The sequence below is a fragment of the Haliotis asinina genome, chromosome 2, assembly GCF_037392515.1.
Source record: "Haliotis asinina isolate JCU_RB_2024 chromosome 2, JCU_Hal_asi_v2, whole genome shotgun sequence".
NCBI classification, from domain to species: Eukaryota; Metazoa; Mollusca; class Gastropoda; order Lepetellida; family Haliotidae; genus Haliotis; species Haliotis asinina.
Genome location: NC_090281.1, coordinates 44,518,396 through 44,532,147, shown reverse-complemented (window position 1 = coordinate 44,532,147; position 13,752 = coordinate 44,518,396). Strand labels below are relative to the sequence as shown.

At 42.1% G+C, this 13,752-nt stretch overlaps 1 protein-coding gene across 1 annotated transcript in view; it reads right to left on the bottom strand.

Annotated features, from left to right (window-relative positions):
• The window catches only part of LOC137273774 (golgin subfamily A member 2-like), a 45,074-nt gene that overhangs the window by 5,248 nt on the left and 26,074 nt on the right, over window positions 1-13,752 (bottom strand). Inside the window, exons 19-24 of the mRNA XM_067806619.1 lie at window positions 3,556-3,684; window positions 2,849-2,987; window positions 2,506-2,582; window positions 1,580-1,682; window positions 866-972; window positions 343-544 (exon numbers count right to left, since the gene is read on the bottom strand). Of these exons, the coding sequence (XP_067662720.1) occupies window positions 343-544; window positions 866-972; window positions 1,580-1,682; window positions 2,506-2,582; window positions 2,849-2,987; window positions 3,556-3,684 (757 nt within the window). The remainder of the gene's footprint in view (window positions 1-342; window positions 545-865; window positions 973-1,579; window positions 1,683-2,505; window positions 2,583-2,848; window positions 2,988-3,555; window positions 3,685-13,752) is intronic.

The window sequence follows — 13,752 nt, the reverse complement described above, 5'->3', positions numbered from 1 at the left end:
AACACAAAAACAATGATTTGTCTGTGATAATGCACATATTGCTGTCTTGACAGTCACTGATATCATGAGCATCGATCTATGAAATCAGGACATGATATGCACCATCAAGCCAGTGAGTTTAACCTGTCTGTGTTCTCTAATGAAAAATATCAATGTTGACCTTTTTAATATCAAAGCTTCAAATACAAGGGCATAAGGAAAGGTTTGCAGCATAGTCAGTTCAAAGTCAGAGTTAAAAAAAAATAATTGTGGTCCATTTTTACTGATGACTGCATTAGTCATAAGATGTGTAAAGAAAACAGTCTATTAGACTGCTTATAAATTTTAATACTCTCAGCATACCATAGTTATTGTTGACGCCATTCGTCATTGCACTCCTATGATGATGATGTTTGTGGCCTTGTTTGTGTGAAATGGAGGAGTTGAGATGTTGCTCAAGGTCGGAGTTGTCGGCGGGTCGTGAGGCCTCTTCTGTGTAGCTGTGGAGCATGTTCCTCTCCCCTAGAAGCTGCATAACCAAGGCTTGGAGCTGGCCAAGCTTACCCTGCAATACAGGTCAGATGCATACAGAGTCACGTACAGCCATGAGCTGGCTGCGTTTATCCAATAATACAGGCCTGGGGGATATTTTCAAATATACCCCAGGAGTGGACTGAGCTTACCCAGTAATAGGCCTGAGGTATACAGTCAAATATGCCACAAAGGCTGACCTAGCTTAACCAGTAGTAGAGACCAGAAACAATCAAACAGAGCCATGAGCTGGCCTAGTGATACAGGTACCAAATATACAAATGAATGCTCAGGGGCCTTTGCTGGTTTTCCCATCCTTGTGCTCCAGCAAAGTCAACCTGACAACAACTCATACCTGCATCTCCTCTCTGTCCCGGGCCAGTTGGGTGATGTAATCATTCTTTTGATGTTCTCGCTGCTGAAGCAGTGCCCTCTGGTGGTGGTACAGGGAGATGTATTCACCTGAAAACACATAACAAAAACACTGACCTCAAACTACCTTCTGGAGGCCAAAGAATGAAGCACTGTATCTACATTCTTTTTGAAGTATTTTCCTAACAACAGTTGAAGCTTTCATTACACACACTGTACTTAGTCATTGTTCTTACAGCACTAACAACTTAAGCATTTTTAACTTCTATCTATGATGCTACCTGCTAATATACACATATGTAAGTAAGTGAGTGAGATTTACATGTCTTCGAACACTACTCTAACTGTATCACTCAATGTCAGCTTAATGTTGGAGGAAAGCCTAAAGTGAAGGAGGTGTCAGATATTTACCACTTAAGCATAATACAAGGCCTTGGGTGCTGACAAATCCAGAAAAAATGTAGCTTTTGACAACTTGGACACCCCTATTCCCAATGAAATAACAAAAAAAGAGGAAACTGCTAAGAGAGATGCTCCTTATCTTGTCCCATATATGATGTTTTTGCATTTACTTTTCAATGCAAACTATTTCAGTTTGTCCTGGCAGAGTATTCTGATATTCAGAACCCTCAACAACAGTACTGGTAGTACAACAAAATGTCTGCACTGTTCATCTGAGAGGTGCATGCACACTCACCTATAGTGTCTGTCTCCCCTTGTAGCTGAGTCACCATGTGCTCCAGCATATCTGCCTTGTCTGTTAACTCCGCCTTGTCTCGCATCACACGAGAATACTTATCCTGAAACACCAAAAACAAACATCAACTACCTGAACACGCCATCAGTAGCTCCTCAATCACTGGCAATTAAATATACACAGGGATGGGCATATTTTAGAAAACATCATTTGTTGTAGCACATATTCTGTCTTGGAGAAATTATCAGGAGATACAAATCCACGAGCTAAGTATACATCAGAAGAAAGGCTGGATTTCCCTTAAAGTACTATACTACACTTCAATTAAAATGATCAGAGGAATAGGACATGGATTATTCTGATTGTTTTCAAACCGTTCTTGAAACATTTGCAGAGAGTGATGTAAAATCTTCAGTTCATCTGACCAACATTTCTCAAAACAAAACATCATTTTCCTGCATAGCTGAGCAGACTGCCAAAGCACTAAACAAGAAATGGCATGAGTCATGTTTTACAGAGTGGGTCAAATCTCGGGTGTTTTTCTTAGGGAAGAGATACAACATATTTGTTGACAGTGTAAATGTCTCAGTAATTAAAAATGTACATGTCTCAGTTATATAAAATCAATCATGTTCCAGAAACACATCCTAAAAGAAGATCTTCCTGTTCCATGAAAGGGAGATCATTGGAGCAGATGGAATAAGGCCAGCTATATGAAGAAAGCTCTAGCATTGTTGGCTATTGTTTGCAGTTGACCGCTACAGTGTGGACCTGACTAAGCTGTCATTGGCTGCCAAGGCTTGATGTTTCTCAGCAATATTGGGTAACTTCACCAATATCATTTACTGGGATTGTGCTGTGTTCTCTGGCACAATGATACAATACAACATACATTAAAATGTAAGATTTCTAGGTTCAATCATCACCTGAATCATCTCCAAAGCAGTCTTCAACTGGTCATAATCTGCTCTTGTGATGATGTCATTTTCAAAATTCATTTGAGCTGCAAATGAGATGTAAGGTATCATATCAATGTTCATTGAAATGTATGAACACAATTAAAAGTAGTGAGATGTATATCTACTGAAGTGAACAACAAGCTTGAAGTAACAAAAACAAACATGTAAACAACTAGAATTCTCAAAATCCGACCTATCACACCTGTTACTTTTAGTAGTTAACGTTTACCTGTCAGCTTGTAAAACTGTGGTGAACAATCAACAACTGAGCAAACTTAAAAGAAATATTTCGTATCGAAACAGGCCTCACTTTTCCTAAGAATCTCCTCCTGTAGATCAGCGACTTTGATCCCAAGGCTATCCGAGAGGTCTCTCTGTTCTCGGAGATTATCCACAAGCTGACTTCGCTCACTCTCCAGTTGGTGGATGGTCGACTGTAGAGACTCTATCTGAAACAGAAGAAAGAAGAGTTGCATTCCCCTGTGTCAAATAAGTCAAGTGAGAGAATTTTGTTTGATGCCACAGTAGGAATTATTCCAGCTACGGGGAAAACGGGGCCTAAAGTCATATTTCAGAATAATTAGCGTGCATGCATGTGTATGTGCGGCTGCTTGTACTAGCCCATACATAAGCTGGTTTTATAGTGTTGGTCACTGAGTGAGTGAGTTAATATTTAATATTATACTTTACCCACACGATTTTTGGGCTTTCCCTACATTAGGAGTGAGTAAGTGAGTTTAGTCTGTAATAAATTGAGTCTGGACCAGGCAATCCAGTGATCAGCAGCATCCATCTGCATAATTGGGAACCTATAATGTGTCAACCAAGCAAGCTAGCCTGACCATCTGATCCTGTTAGGCACCTCTTACGTGGCTTACTGAAGATGAATATTCTAACCCGGACCTTCATGGATCCCTACAATAGGATATTGTAGGATCTGCTCGGAACTTTTCACTGTATCAACTAGCAGGCTTTTGCAAGGTAAAGGAAGGTACTCAGAAAAGCAAGGAAACTAACCACACTGTCTCTTTTGGATTCACTTTCTGGGTCATCAGTGGAATGTTCAGAGTTGGCTTTGACCTCTGTGGCTTTGATAAGCATGGCACGCAGCTCCCGGTTCTGTGTTGTCAAGGCATCCATCATGTCCTGGGAAAGAAAGAGACATTTATAGCCAGTATGGATCGACATTAAGCACATTTCAAACTCCCTTAGTGCATAAAGGACCCAAAGCACCAGCCACAGCCAATTTACACCTCCACAGTTCGACATACTGATAACTAAGGTCGAACTCACTCCAAGGTCAACACTCGACAAATACCAATATGAATCATGCCAATGCACTGAAATTGTTTTACACATGACTGTCATTAATCGAAGCCTGAACCCCAATACTAAGAGAATTAATCACGACAGGTGTGACGTTGTCAAGGCCAACGGTCATGGTCAGGGTCAAGGTCAGCTGTGAGGTTCAGTGGAAATTGTGTTCATTTAGCAGTTTTGTAAGCTCATACAATAAGAAGGCCCATTAAACATTTAACACTCTCGTGAACCGTCAGAAGATTTGATGCCATGGAAAGACAAAAAAATATTTCATTCAGAAATCCAAAACTACAAAAAGGCGCTATCTATGTATCAAGTTTGGCAAAGAAATATTGACAGATTTTACAGTTCTGCTCCAGAAAGGAGCACGACCACCAAATTCAGCTGCAGGTAAACTTGTTGGAATGGAAGCACAATAGACATTTTATTCAGAAATCCAAAAGTACTGACAAAAGTACCAGTGCATCACCAGACCTTTGAGTCAGGTCTGGTAAAGAAATAGCAAACCGTTCAGCAGTGAAGTTCTGATCCGAAAAAGAGCAGTACCACCAACTTCAGTCAAAGTACAAATTGTTGCCATGGAATTGCAGAAATCCAAAACTACCAAAAGGCACTAGTACACTTGAAGATCTAGCCATGTGCCAAAGTAGTGAACAATTTTAAAGTTCTAGTCCAGAAAAGAGCACAGCCACCAAATTCAGTCAAAGTTGAACTTGTTGCCATGAAAACGTGCAAAATATTTTATTCAGAATTTTATAACTACCAAAAGACACCTGTACCCTACCAGGCCAATCCATGTGCCAAGTTTCAAAAGAAATATTGACAGACTTTACACTTCTGCTTGGGAAAAGAACACTTCCACAAATTTCAAAGCTAAACTAGTTGCCATGGAAACGCAGAAACCTATTTTATTCAGAATTCCAAAACTACCAAAAGGCACCAGTACACCACTAGACCTGTACATGTGCCAAGTTTGGTGAAGAAATAGTGAACGGTTTTAAACTTCTGCTATGAAAATGAGCACACCCACCAAATTCAGTCAAACTTGTTGCCATGGGAACACACACAAAAAAACAACATTTTATTCAGAAATCCAGAACTACAAAAAGGCACCACTACACCACCAGATCTATCTATCTAGCAAGAAATAGTTAAAGTTTTTGAAGTTCTGATCCTGAAAAGACGAATGTGCACAGACACATGAGCGCACAAATTAACAGGGTGCATTTTAATACACCCCTGCAAAATGCATTACAGGGAATATTAAAGGTGATTTGTGATGATATGATTCTGGAAGCCCTGTCAGATGCAATTCTGTACGTCTATATATCAAATTGTGGCACCCCAGATGACTTACTTAGAGGTCTGTGTCAGAGACATCCACCACTATGACACAAGTCACCACTGTCACAACCAAACAATGGTCACCCATCAAAACCAGTGACCATATTCGAAAACCATTGCAATTCTCTTGACATACTTAGCATGGCACCTTTTGTTCTTAGTGTGAGAATTACATCTTACACCTCATGGCTATGAGATTATGAATACAATGTGTCACAGTTAGTATGGTCAATGTTCAGTATAAATAATAAAAAGGATAATTTCAAGATGAAATGGCTGACCCACAAAGTCAGCTGAGTCAGCAGAACAGACCATGACTCAGCAGACTGTTAACTATGAGATGTCCCCCATGTCTCATTAAACTTAAAAACTGATGAGAAACCATCATGATGTAGAAACAAAAAGCACAAGATATAGATGGCCTCAAATCTAGAAAATCTTCCATCAGGTCATGTAATACATCAAAAAGACTTGATTGATAAATATTCAAAACTAAAGCATGCGAAGAGTTTTCAACTTTCACATGCATATATAGTCTGGTTCATAATTATTGAGAATTTTTCTTCTTACTTTGAGCTATCCTAACACCTCAACTGATTCACTGATACTTAAAACTAAGTAATGGTATAAGGGAGGTAACTCATCTTGGCCTACTGAGTATAGTACAATTAGAGTCACCTCCCCTGAATTTGTAGCAGACGTCATTTTCCTCAGCACTGTCAACAATGTCTGCTGAAGATAAAACAAGGTTGATTTTTGAGTTGTGTAATCAAGGAATTGATGATGTAAATACATTGGCAGAGAGAACAGGAACTCCTCTTTCTACTGTGTATAAGATTAGGAAGAATTTTAAAGAGGGAAAGGATTTGGGGCACCAGAAAGGAGCAGGGAGACCCAGAAAATTGGACTTCTCAGATCGCGTCCGGCTGGGAATTTTAGCGTCTAAAAAGCAAAGGGCAAGCATCTCCAACATCAAGCATGAAATGATAGAAAGGGGATCAACAGTTGTATCAAAATCTACAGTTAGAAGAAATTTGATTGATCTTGGATGGGAGAAAAAGACTGGAATTCCTTCTCCTCTCATGAAACAAGAACATAAAGACAGGCGTGTTGAGAGGTGTTTGGCACATGAAAACTTTGACTGGGAAAATGTGATTTTTACTGATGAAAGCTCAATATGGGTATATCCCAATAATGTGAAAATATGGACAGTCTGCGTCAGCACCGTTGTATCGACGACCTAAATACAGCCCAAAGTTTCATGTATGGGGAGGGATATCCTTATTAGGAACGACCCCGCTGTGTGTGTTTGAGGGAAATCTGACAAGTCAACGCTACACTAACATATTAGATAATTTGCTGCTTCCAAGTGCACATGTGTTTTATGGAAATGACTGGATTTTGCAGCAAGATAATGATCCTAAACACACCGCAAAACATGCCAAGCAGTGGTTTCAGGAGAAAAATGTGACTGCATTACCATTTCCTGCATATAGTCCTGACTTAAATCCCATTGAGAACATTTGGGGGATGATGAAGGAATGTGTGAACCTAAAGGGGTTGACAAAAATTGAAGACATGAAGAGAGAAGTGGTCCGATACTGGGACAGCATAACTCACGAGACACTAACCTCTCTGATAGGAAGTATGCCTACCCGTCTTAGACTGTGCCGTGAAGCTCAAGGAGACTTGATAAAATATTAAATTGTTACCTACACAACATGAAAAGGTCAGTTCACTTTCACAATACATTCAATTTTATCTGATTTGTTCTCGTTTAATAATATGAAATGCTTTAGCTATTCTCAATAATTTTGAACCATACTGTATATCTGTGGTCTAAGGTCACTATGGTGAGATTATATCTATCATCAAAAATCATTCTTTTACCTTCTTTACTTTAAAGTAAACATTAACAAGCAGTGCCTTCAGTAGCAAAGAACAGAACACTATGGCAACCAAGGAGGTCACAATGACCTGAAACGTATTATGATGTAATTCCATTCCAGCAAAAACTCTTAAGAGGTATCACTCAATCTCACCCCAGTAATATTTCATGAAAAAGTACATGGCAAAAAGGAAACTAAAACAACATTTTAAATATAACAAGAAGAAAATATCATCAGTATCCCCCACAATGGCAAAATATTCTTCATGAATAGGTCTACAAGTTACAAATATGCCCAATGTTCTAGTGTATATATGGAAAAGTGGAAGGAGTGCAATGAAAGGTTTAAAGTTCTTCTCCTGAAAGGAACATAACCACCAATTTCAGTCTAAGTCAAAGTTGTTGCCATGTGCTGAAGTAGTAGTGCTCAAGTTTACTGAAGAAATAGTGAACTGTATTGCTCTAAGAGCACTACTACAAATTTCAGTCAAAGTCAAACTTGTTGCCATGGAAATGCCAAACATATTTTATTCATAATTCCAAAACGACAAAAAGACTTTAGTACACCAGCAGAGCTATCTATGGGCCAAGTTCGGAGAAGAAACATTAAACGGTTTTTAAGTTCTGCTCTGGAAAAGACAACTATGTATGGATGGACAGAAGGATCGCATTTTAATACAATCCCTTCCAAAACACGTTGCGGGGGATGAAAATAGAAAATGTGTGTAAGTATACATAAAACTCCATAAAAAACATACCCATTGATCACAAAATTATCTGCTGGGAAAGAGCCATGGTCAAGAGCTCATGCCATGATGTACCCCTCACTGCTATGTCAGTATTTCCTTAGATGTGCCAGTAAAGTTTGTCAAAGCAGGGATACACACACAAATAGTGAAAGAAAACTTTAATCTGTAATTAAGTATAAGCAGGGTATGATAATCATGATAGTCTAGGTGTACTTCATGTTCACACTGTGTATAGCTTCAAAACATGTTAGGACTCATTGTGCTCACTTTCCACTTTGAAGCTGTAGAAATTGCAAAGCGATGTAACATTCTATGGAATGTAGAAAGACTGAACACAGAGCTCTACAATAGAACACGTAAGTAAATTGCTGACATAGCAGGGATGAAATGAGAAAAGACAACATGAAAGAGTAAGAGTTCCCATAGTACAGTAATCATAGTAAATTGTTTCATATATTATATTAAATTCATTTCATGATACCACTCACAAAAAAACTTAAAAACAGTTCATGTAAAAAAAGGCAACAAATCCTATGGAAACTCTCAAACACAAAGTAGAAGATGCGTTGTGGGTGAAATTAGTGACAGTCTTACCAAATGTTCCTCTTTCAGGTGCTTAAAACCAGAAGTACATGCATAAACACCTGCTCTAAGTTAAAGTTTGTACTATCACCGGGGGCATCATGGAGGCAGGCTAGATCTTCATTATAAGTTGGACACACGTGGCCTATTCTTTGAGAAACTGTTGTCCACAGTTTGAACCCTAGACTGTCCTTGTAATATGTCAGTTAGTTTTCTGTCCCTATGCTCAGGTCTCACCATGGTAGTAAATGTTGGAAGATTGTACAGTGTGGGGTTTTGCTTCCTCAAAAAGCTGACACGCCATGACATGACTGGAATATTGCCAAACTGGTGTTTAACCAACCTGCTCATAAGTGGAATACTGCCAAAACTGGTGATAAACCTAACTTGCTCATAGTTGGAACACTGTTAAAACTGGTGCTAAACCCAACTGCACATCATCATCAACATCATGGCATCGTGTAATTATAGCTCTCAGCCGTGGGAGCCGTGCCAATTCACAATTATCAGAGGGGTACACAAAGTACGCAGTCTAGACAACCAGTTGTCCGACTTTCATTTTTAGTGGAAGTCGCAGTGGCTGAGCGGGCTAGGCGGCTGACTTTGTGTGCTGGCAATTGGGTGTCTGACTGAGGGTGCGGGTTCAAATGGGATGGGACTTGACGCAAAAAAGTACTAGAATTTGTACTTTACTGAGAAAGTGAAATCCCAAATATGACATGTTGCATTTGACCACTTTCTAAATGGCATCATCTAGTCAGAGAAGTGAGGTAATTCATGCACCATGCTGGGAGGTCTGTCATACAGTAGGTGCTGATGAACATGAACATGAACAAGCACATGCACAAAAACAATGTGAGGACACTCAGCTGTAACACTTCTTTGCACACTAAATCTTACGCATAGCTAGATGTGCACCATCAGTATTTCAAAGATATAATAAATGTGAATTTATTTCATTCCAACATGGGAAAATGTACTACTATTTACTCAATATTATTAAAATCTAAATATTTTAGATATTTAAATACTTACCTTACCATAGGTCTTATGCATATTACCTCAAGCTTCGCTAGAAGAGATCAGACAGTCGTTGATTCGCCATTCCCTAGATGGCTACCTCATGTAATCTACGAATGTAGTCACGGAAGTGACGTGATCTCCCCACTCGCGCAAGCGCGAACAATCCAAAAATCACTTTTACTGGCAACAGGAAGGTCCGAAGAGTCCAGAGTGGGGAGGAGCATCCAGCGTTGGGAGGGAGTCACCGCCCTATGGTAAGGTAAGTATTTAAATATCTAAAATATTTAGATTTTAATAAATTTTTAACTTACCTTACCATAGGTCTTATGCATATGGCTTCGACAGATGGATGGTGGTGTGGACTCCGGAGGACCATCCCTCAGCAACCAGTGCACATGCATTAGGAGAACCTGGGAGACCAATGCCAACAGTCACAGGACAAACCTGGAAGCAGGACAAAGAGTAACCCAAGGGAACTCCAAAGAAAAACCGACGCACCCTGAGGGTGAGGTTAATCTTAAGACCAACGGTAAGTAACAGTGTTATTACCTAATGGGCGGACGTCCGGGTAAGTTGCTGGGCAACCACCAACGGACTGAAAGACTGTAGTCCCTCCATGTCCTCAACTGCCAAGTCCCTCAGGTAGTGGGAAGCGAAGGCAGTAGACGACAACTTCCAAAAGCAGCCTTCCATAGTTTGTGGCATTGTGCAATTTCTATGGAGGGCCATGGTAGATGCCAACGCTCTAATCTCGTGTGGGCTGTCTGCCACCGGATGAGGTAGACGCTTGGCATCAAAAGCCGCCAGGATCGTAGATCGAAGCCATCAGGCGACTGTGTTCCTGTTCACCTCCCCTTGCAGATAGTCGAAAGCGGGATGAACAGTCTTTTAGGGGAACGTCTCTTAGAAGCCAACTTCCGGATGTAACATCTGAGGGCTCAAACGAGACACAGCAGCTCCCCCTCCATGTCCTCAACTGCCAAGTCCCTCAGGTAGTTGGAAGCGAAGGCAGTAGACGACGACTCCCAAAAGCAGCCTTCCATAGTTTGTGGCACTGTGCAATTTCTATGGAGGGCCATGGTAGATGCCAACGCTCTGATCTCGTGTGGGATGTTTGCCACTGGATGAGGTAGACGCTTGGCATCAAAAGCCGCTAGGATCGTAGATCGAAGCCATCAGGCGACTGTGTTCCTGTTCACCTCCCCTTTGCAGGTAGTCGAAAGCGGGATGAACAGTCTTTTAGGGGAACGTCTCTTAGAAGCCAACTTCCGGATGTAACATCTGAGGGCTCTAACGAGACACAGCAGCTCCTCTTCCAAGTCATGTTGTCCCAAGACTGCAGATGACAGAGGAATGGAGAACAGTCTGTCTGGCTGTCCAGGGAGCTGATTCTTGGCCACAAAATCTCACAGGAGACCCAAGTGGGCTGGTCCATGCCTCGACTGATCCAAGCGAACCTGCGTGACGTCCAGGGCATGAATTCCACTAGCTCTATCAGCAGTAGCGCTAACACTAGAATGAAGACCGTCCTTTTTTTTTTGAGACAAATACACGAAGGAGGCTTCCTCTAAAGGCTTATACGGAGGTCCTCTAAGATGTTGTAGGACGATGTTGAGGTCCCAAACTAGAGGACGAAGCTTAACTTTCCGGTCCTCCAATTTGCAGGCCTTGAGTAGCGCAATAAAATCTGGTACCTTGGAAATCTGTTTATCTGCTTTAATCGAATAGAGTTCAAAGCCGACAGATAAGTCCCCAAGGTACTGCCTCTAAGATGCTTGCAGTTATGCAGGAACAGGAGGAAGTTCATTAAATACTGTGGAGAAGCTGTCATAGGGTCTTGCGATCTTTGAGCGCAAAAACTCTCAAATGAGCGCCACTTGTCGTCATATAAGGACCTAGTGGACATTCGATGCGTACAAGCTAGGACGCTTGCCGCGCACGAGGAGTAGCCCTTAACTCTTATTGCCTTCTGCAGATGACCCAACTGTGAAGATGAAATCTCAGTGGGTCCGGATGCAGCTGCCAACTGTGCGGATGTCGAAGCAGACGTAACTAATCTGGGAGCTGGTACGACTCTCCGCTGGCGAGATGACGCAGGTCGGGGAACCATGGCCTGGCTGGCCACCAAGGTGCGACCAAAAGCAGTCGCAGGATCGTGTCGATCGCCCACGCCTGCAGGTCCATAAAGTGACTGAGTGGAAACCCTGTGCTCCAGGGTGATTAATTTCGCCACTTGAGATGAGTACCCCTTGGCCCTCAAGACTATCACAGATGGTCCAGGCGCAAAGATGAAACCGTGACGGATCCAGGTGCAGTGTCCAATTGTGAGGATGGTACAACAATTGGTCCCACTCTGGAAGCCGATATTTGAAACGTCTCTCGACACAACATATTCTCTGTTGGAGATAGACATAGGGGGCGAGATAAGGCGTCTGCCATGAAGATGCAGGCTCCTGGTGTGTGAGATGCTTTTATATGGAGGATCAGACTCGACCACGTCGAAGGGTAGAAACGACAAGTGTAGTAGAGGTCGTGGTCTCCTTGACCCTTGTTTACCTAGAGAGCTACTATTGAGTTGACCGAATGGATCATCAGTAGCTTGTCTCTCGGTGCTGTCAGCCAATAATAGACATGCATCACCGCTTATCTTCAACTGGGTGATGTGAAGAGATAGAGCTCCACTCCCCCAGAATCTTGCTGCAACCTCCTTGACTAGATAGGCACTCAATCCTGGTAGAGACGTGTCAACCTAAAGATGGTTGTTGAATGACGGCTCTAATATGCAAGTTCCAACATTGACCGGCGAGTCTACCACTGGTGTGGAGTCAAGACGTCCAAAGTCGTAAACCTGTCTTGAAATCATGATCAAGAAAACGCTGTCATAGACGTAATAGTAGACGTCTACGTCTGATCATATCCTAAGGTGACGTGAGCAAATCGAGTAGACATTATCACGGACATAGTGATAACGGACAGAGTACAGCTTGCTTTTAACATCGCCTTGAACTTCGACCCCCGAACCTGGGACGGCGATGTGATGAATCAACTCCCGCGGAGTTAGTTAGTCATCCAAGCTGACTTAATAGCCTGATAATGAAGTCCACCCCTCTCAAGATAATCTTGTATGCCGTAAAGATGCGTCATTCTTCGACTTCAGAATAACCACGCTGTTCATTATGAATGTGTTGACATTTCAAGGAAGTCTATTTATAGCTGGCTGTCTGTCCGATCAGAAACTGCCATACATCGCTGCACGCCTTCCTGATAGGCAGCGTTGAGACTACTGTTAGAGGATCTCTATGCCGAGTAGAGAAATCCAATGCCGCTGTAGACTGCTAGTCTAGAGTGTAACGACATCTTTCCATCGTAAATGACTAAGTCACTGCAGACAACTTCCTTACACTAGAATAATAACAACACATTCTGCGCAGGGCGTTGTCCCTCGATGACCAATCAGATCGTAGATGTAACGTCCTGGGATCCTTTGCAGGGCGTTGTCTCTCGGGGACCAATCAAAATGTAGACGTGACGTCACCGGTGTAGCAGGTAACTAATCACCATAAATCTTGTAAACGGTGATACCCTGCTAGCCTGTAGGCTTAACAGTAACCATGCTGTATGGCGAGCACGTGTCTAAAGGAGTAAAGCGCGCGAAAACCCTTCCGCCGCTTGAAACGGACGTAGACAAATTGCTTTCCAAGTACATGTGTTGGAATTTTCCCCGAAGATAAATGCTGCCCTCTCTATAATAAGAGGTGTAGTTAGGCGTGGCACTTTGTAGTTGTCTCGAAAAATCTTCGTGACACAATGCGTAAAGCACGTGAAAGAAAACTTTCTCCGCTTGAAGTATATGTAGACAAATTGTAAAGTAAGGATCTTCGAGGATGCAGCCAGTCCCTCCAAAGGACACCCAGTCTCACGCCTACCAGCAGAGGAATATCTGGTACGGTGATCAATCCTCGAGGCGTTGTCTTCAGACAAGTCCATCGCCTTCGCCGAGGTAGCTGACACCAGAGCAGACAACGGTTTAAGCATCCGCTTGAGTTCAGTCTCAATGGTCACCCGCTTAGAATCCTGCACTCTGTAAGAGAGCTGCGAGGAGCCCAATAACCGCTACATAGATTCAACCAAGACCGCCACGCTGTCCGCGAAAACCAGGCTGTGTATCTTGTAATCTGACTTCTTGGATTTACACACTTAGAAATTCGGATTAGATGACAATTTTTCAAAGACCGCATCTAATACAGCCACGGTGTCCGCCACCATAGGATCAGGCGCTATGAGTAACTCCGGCGATAAATGAAGTGC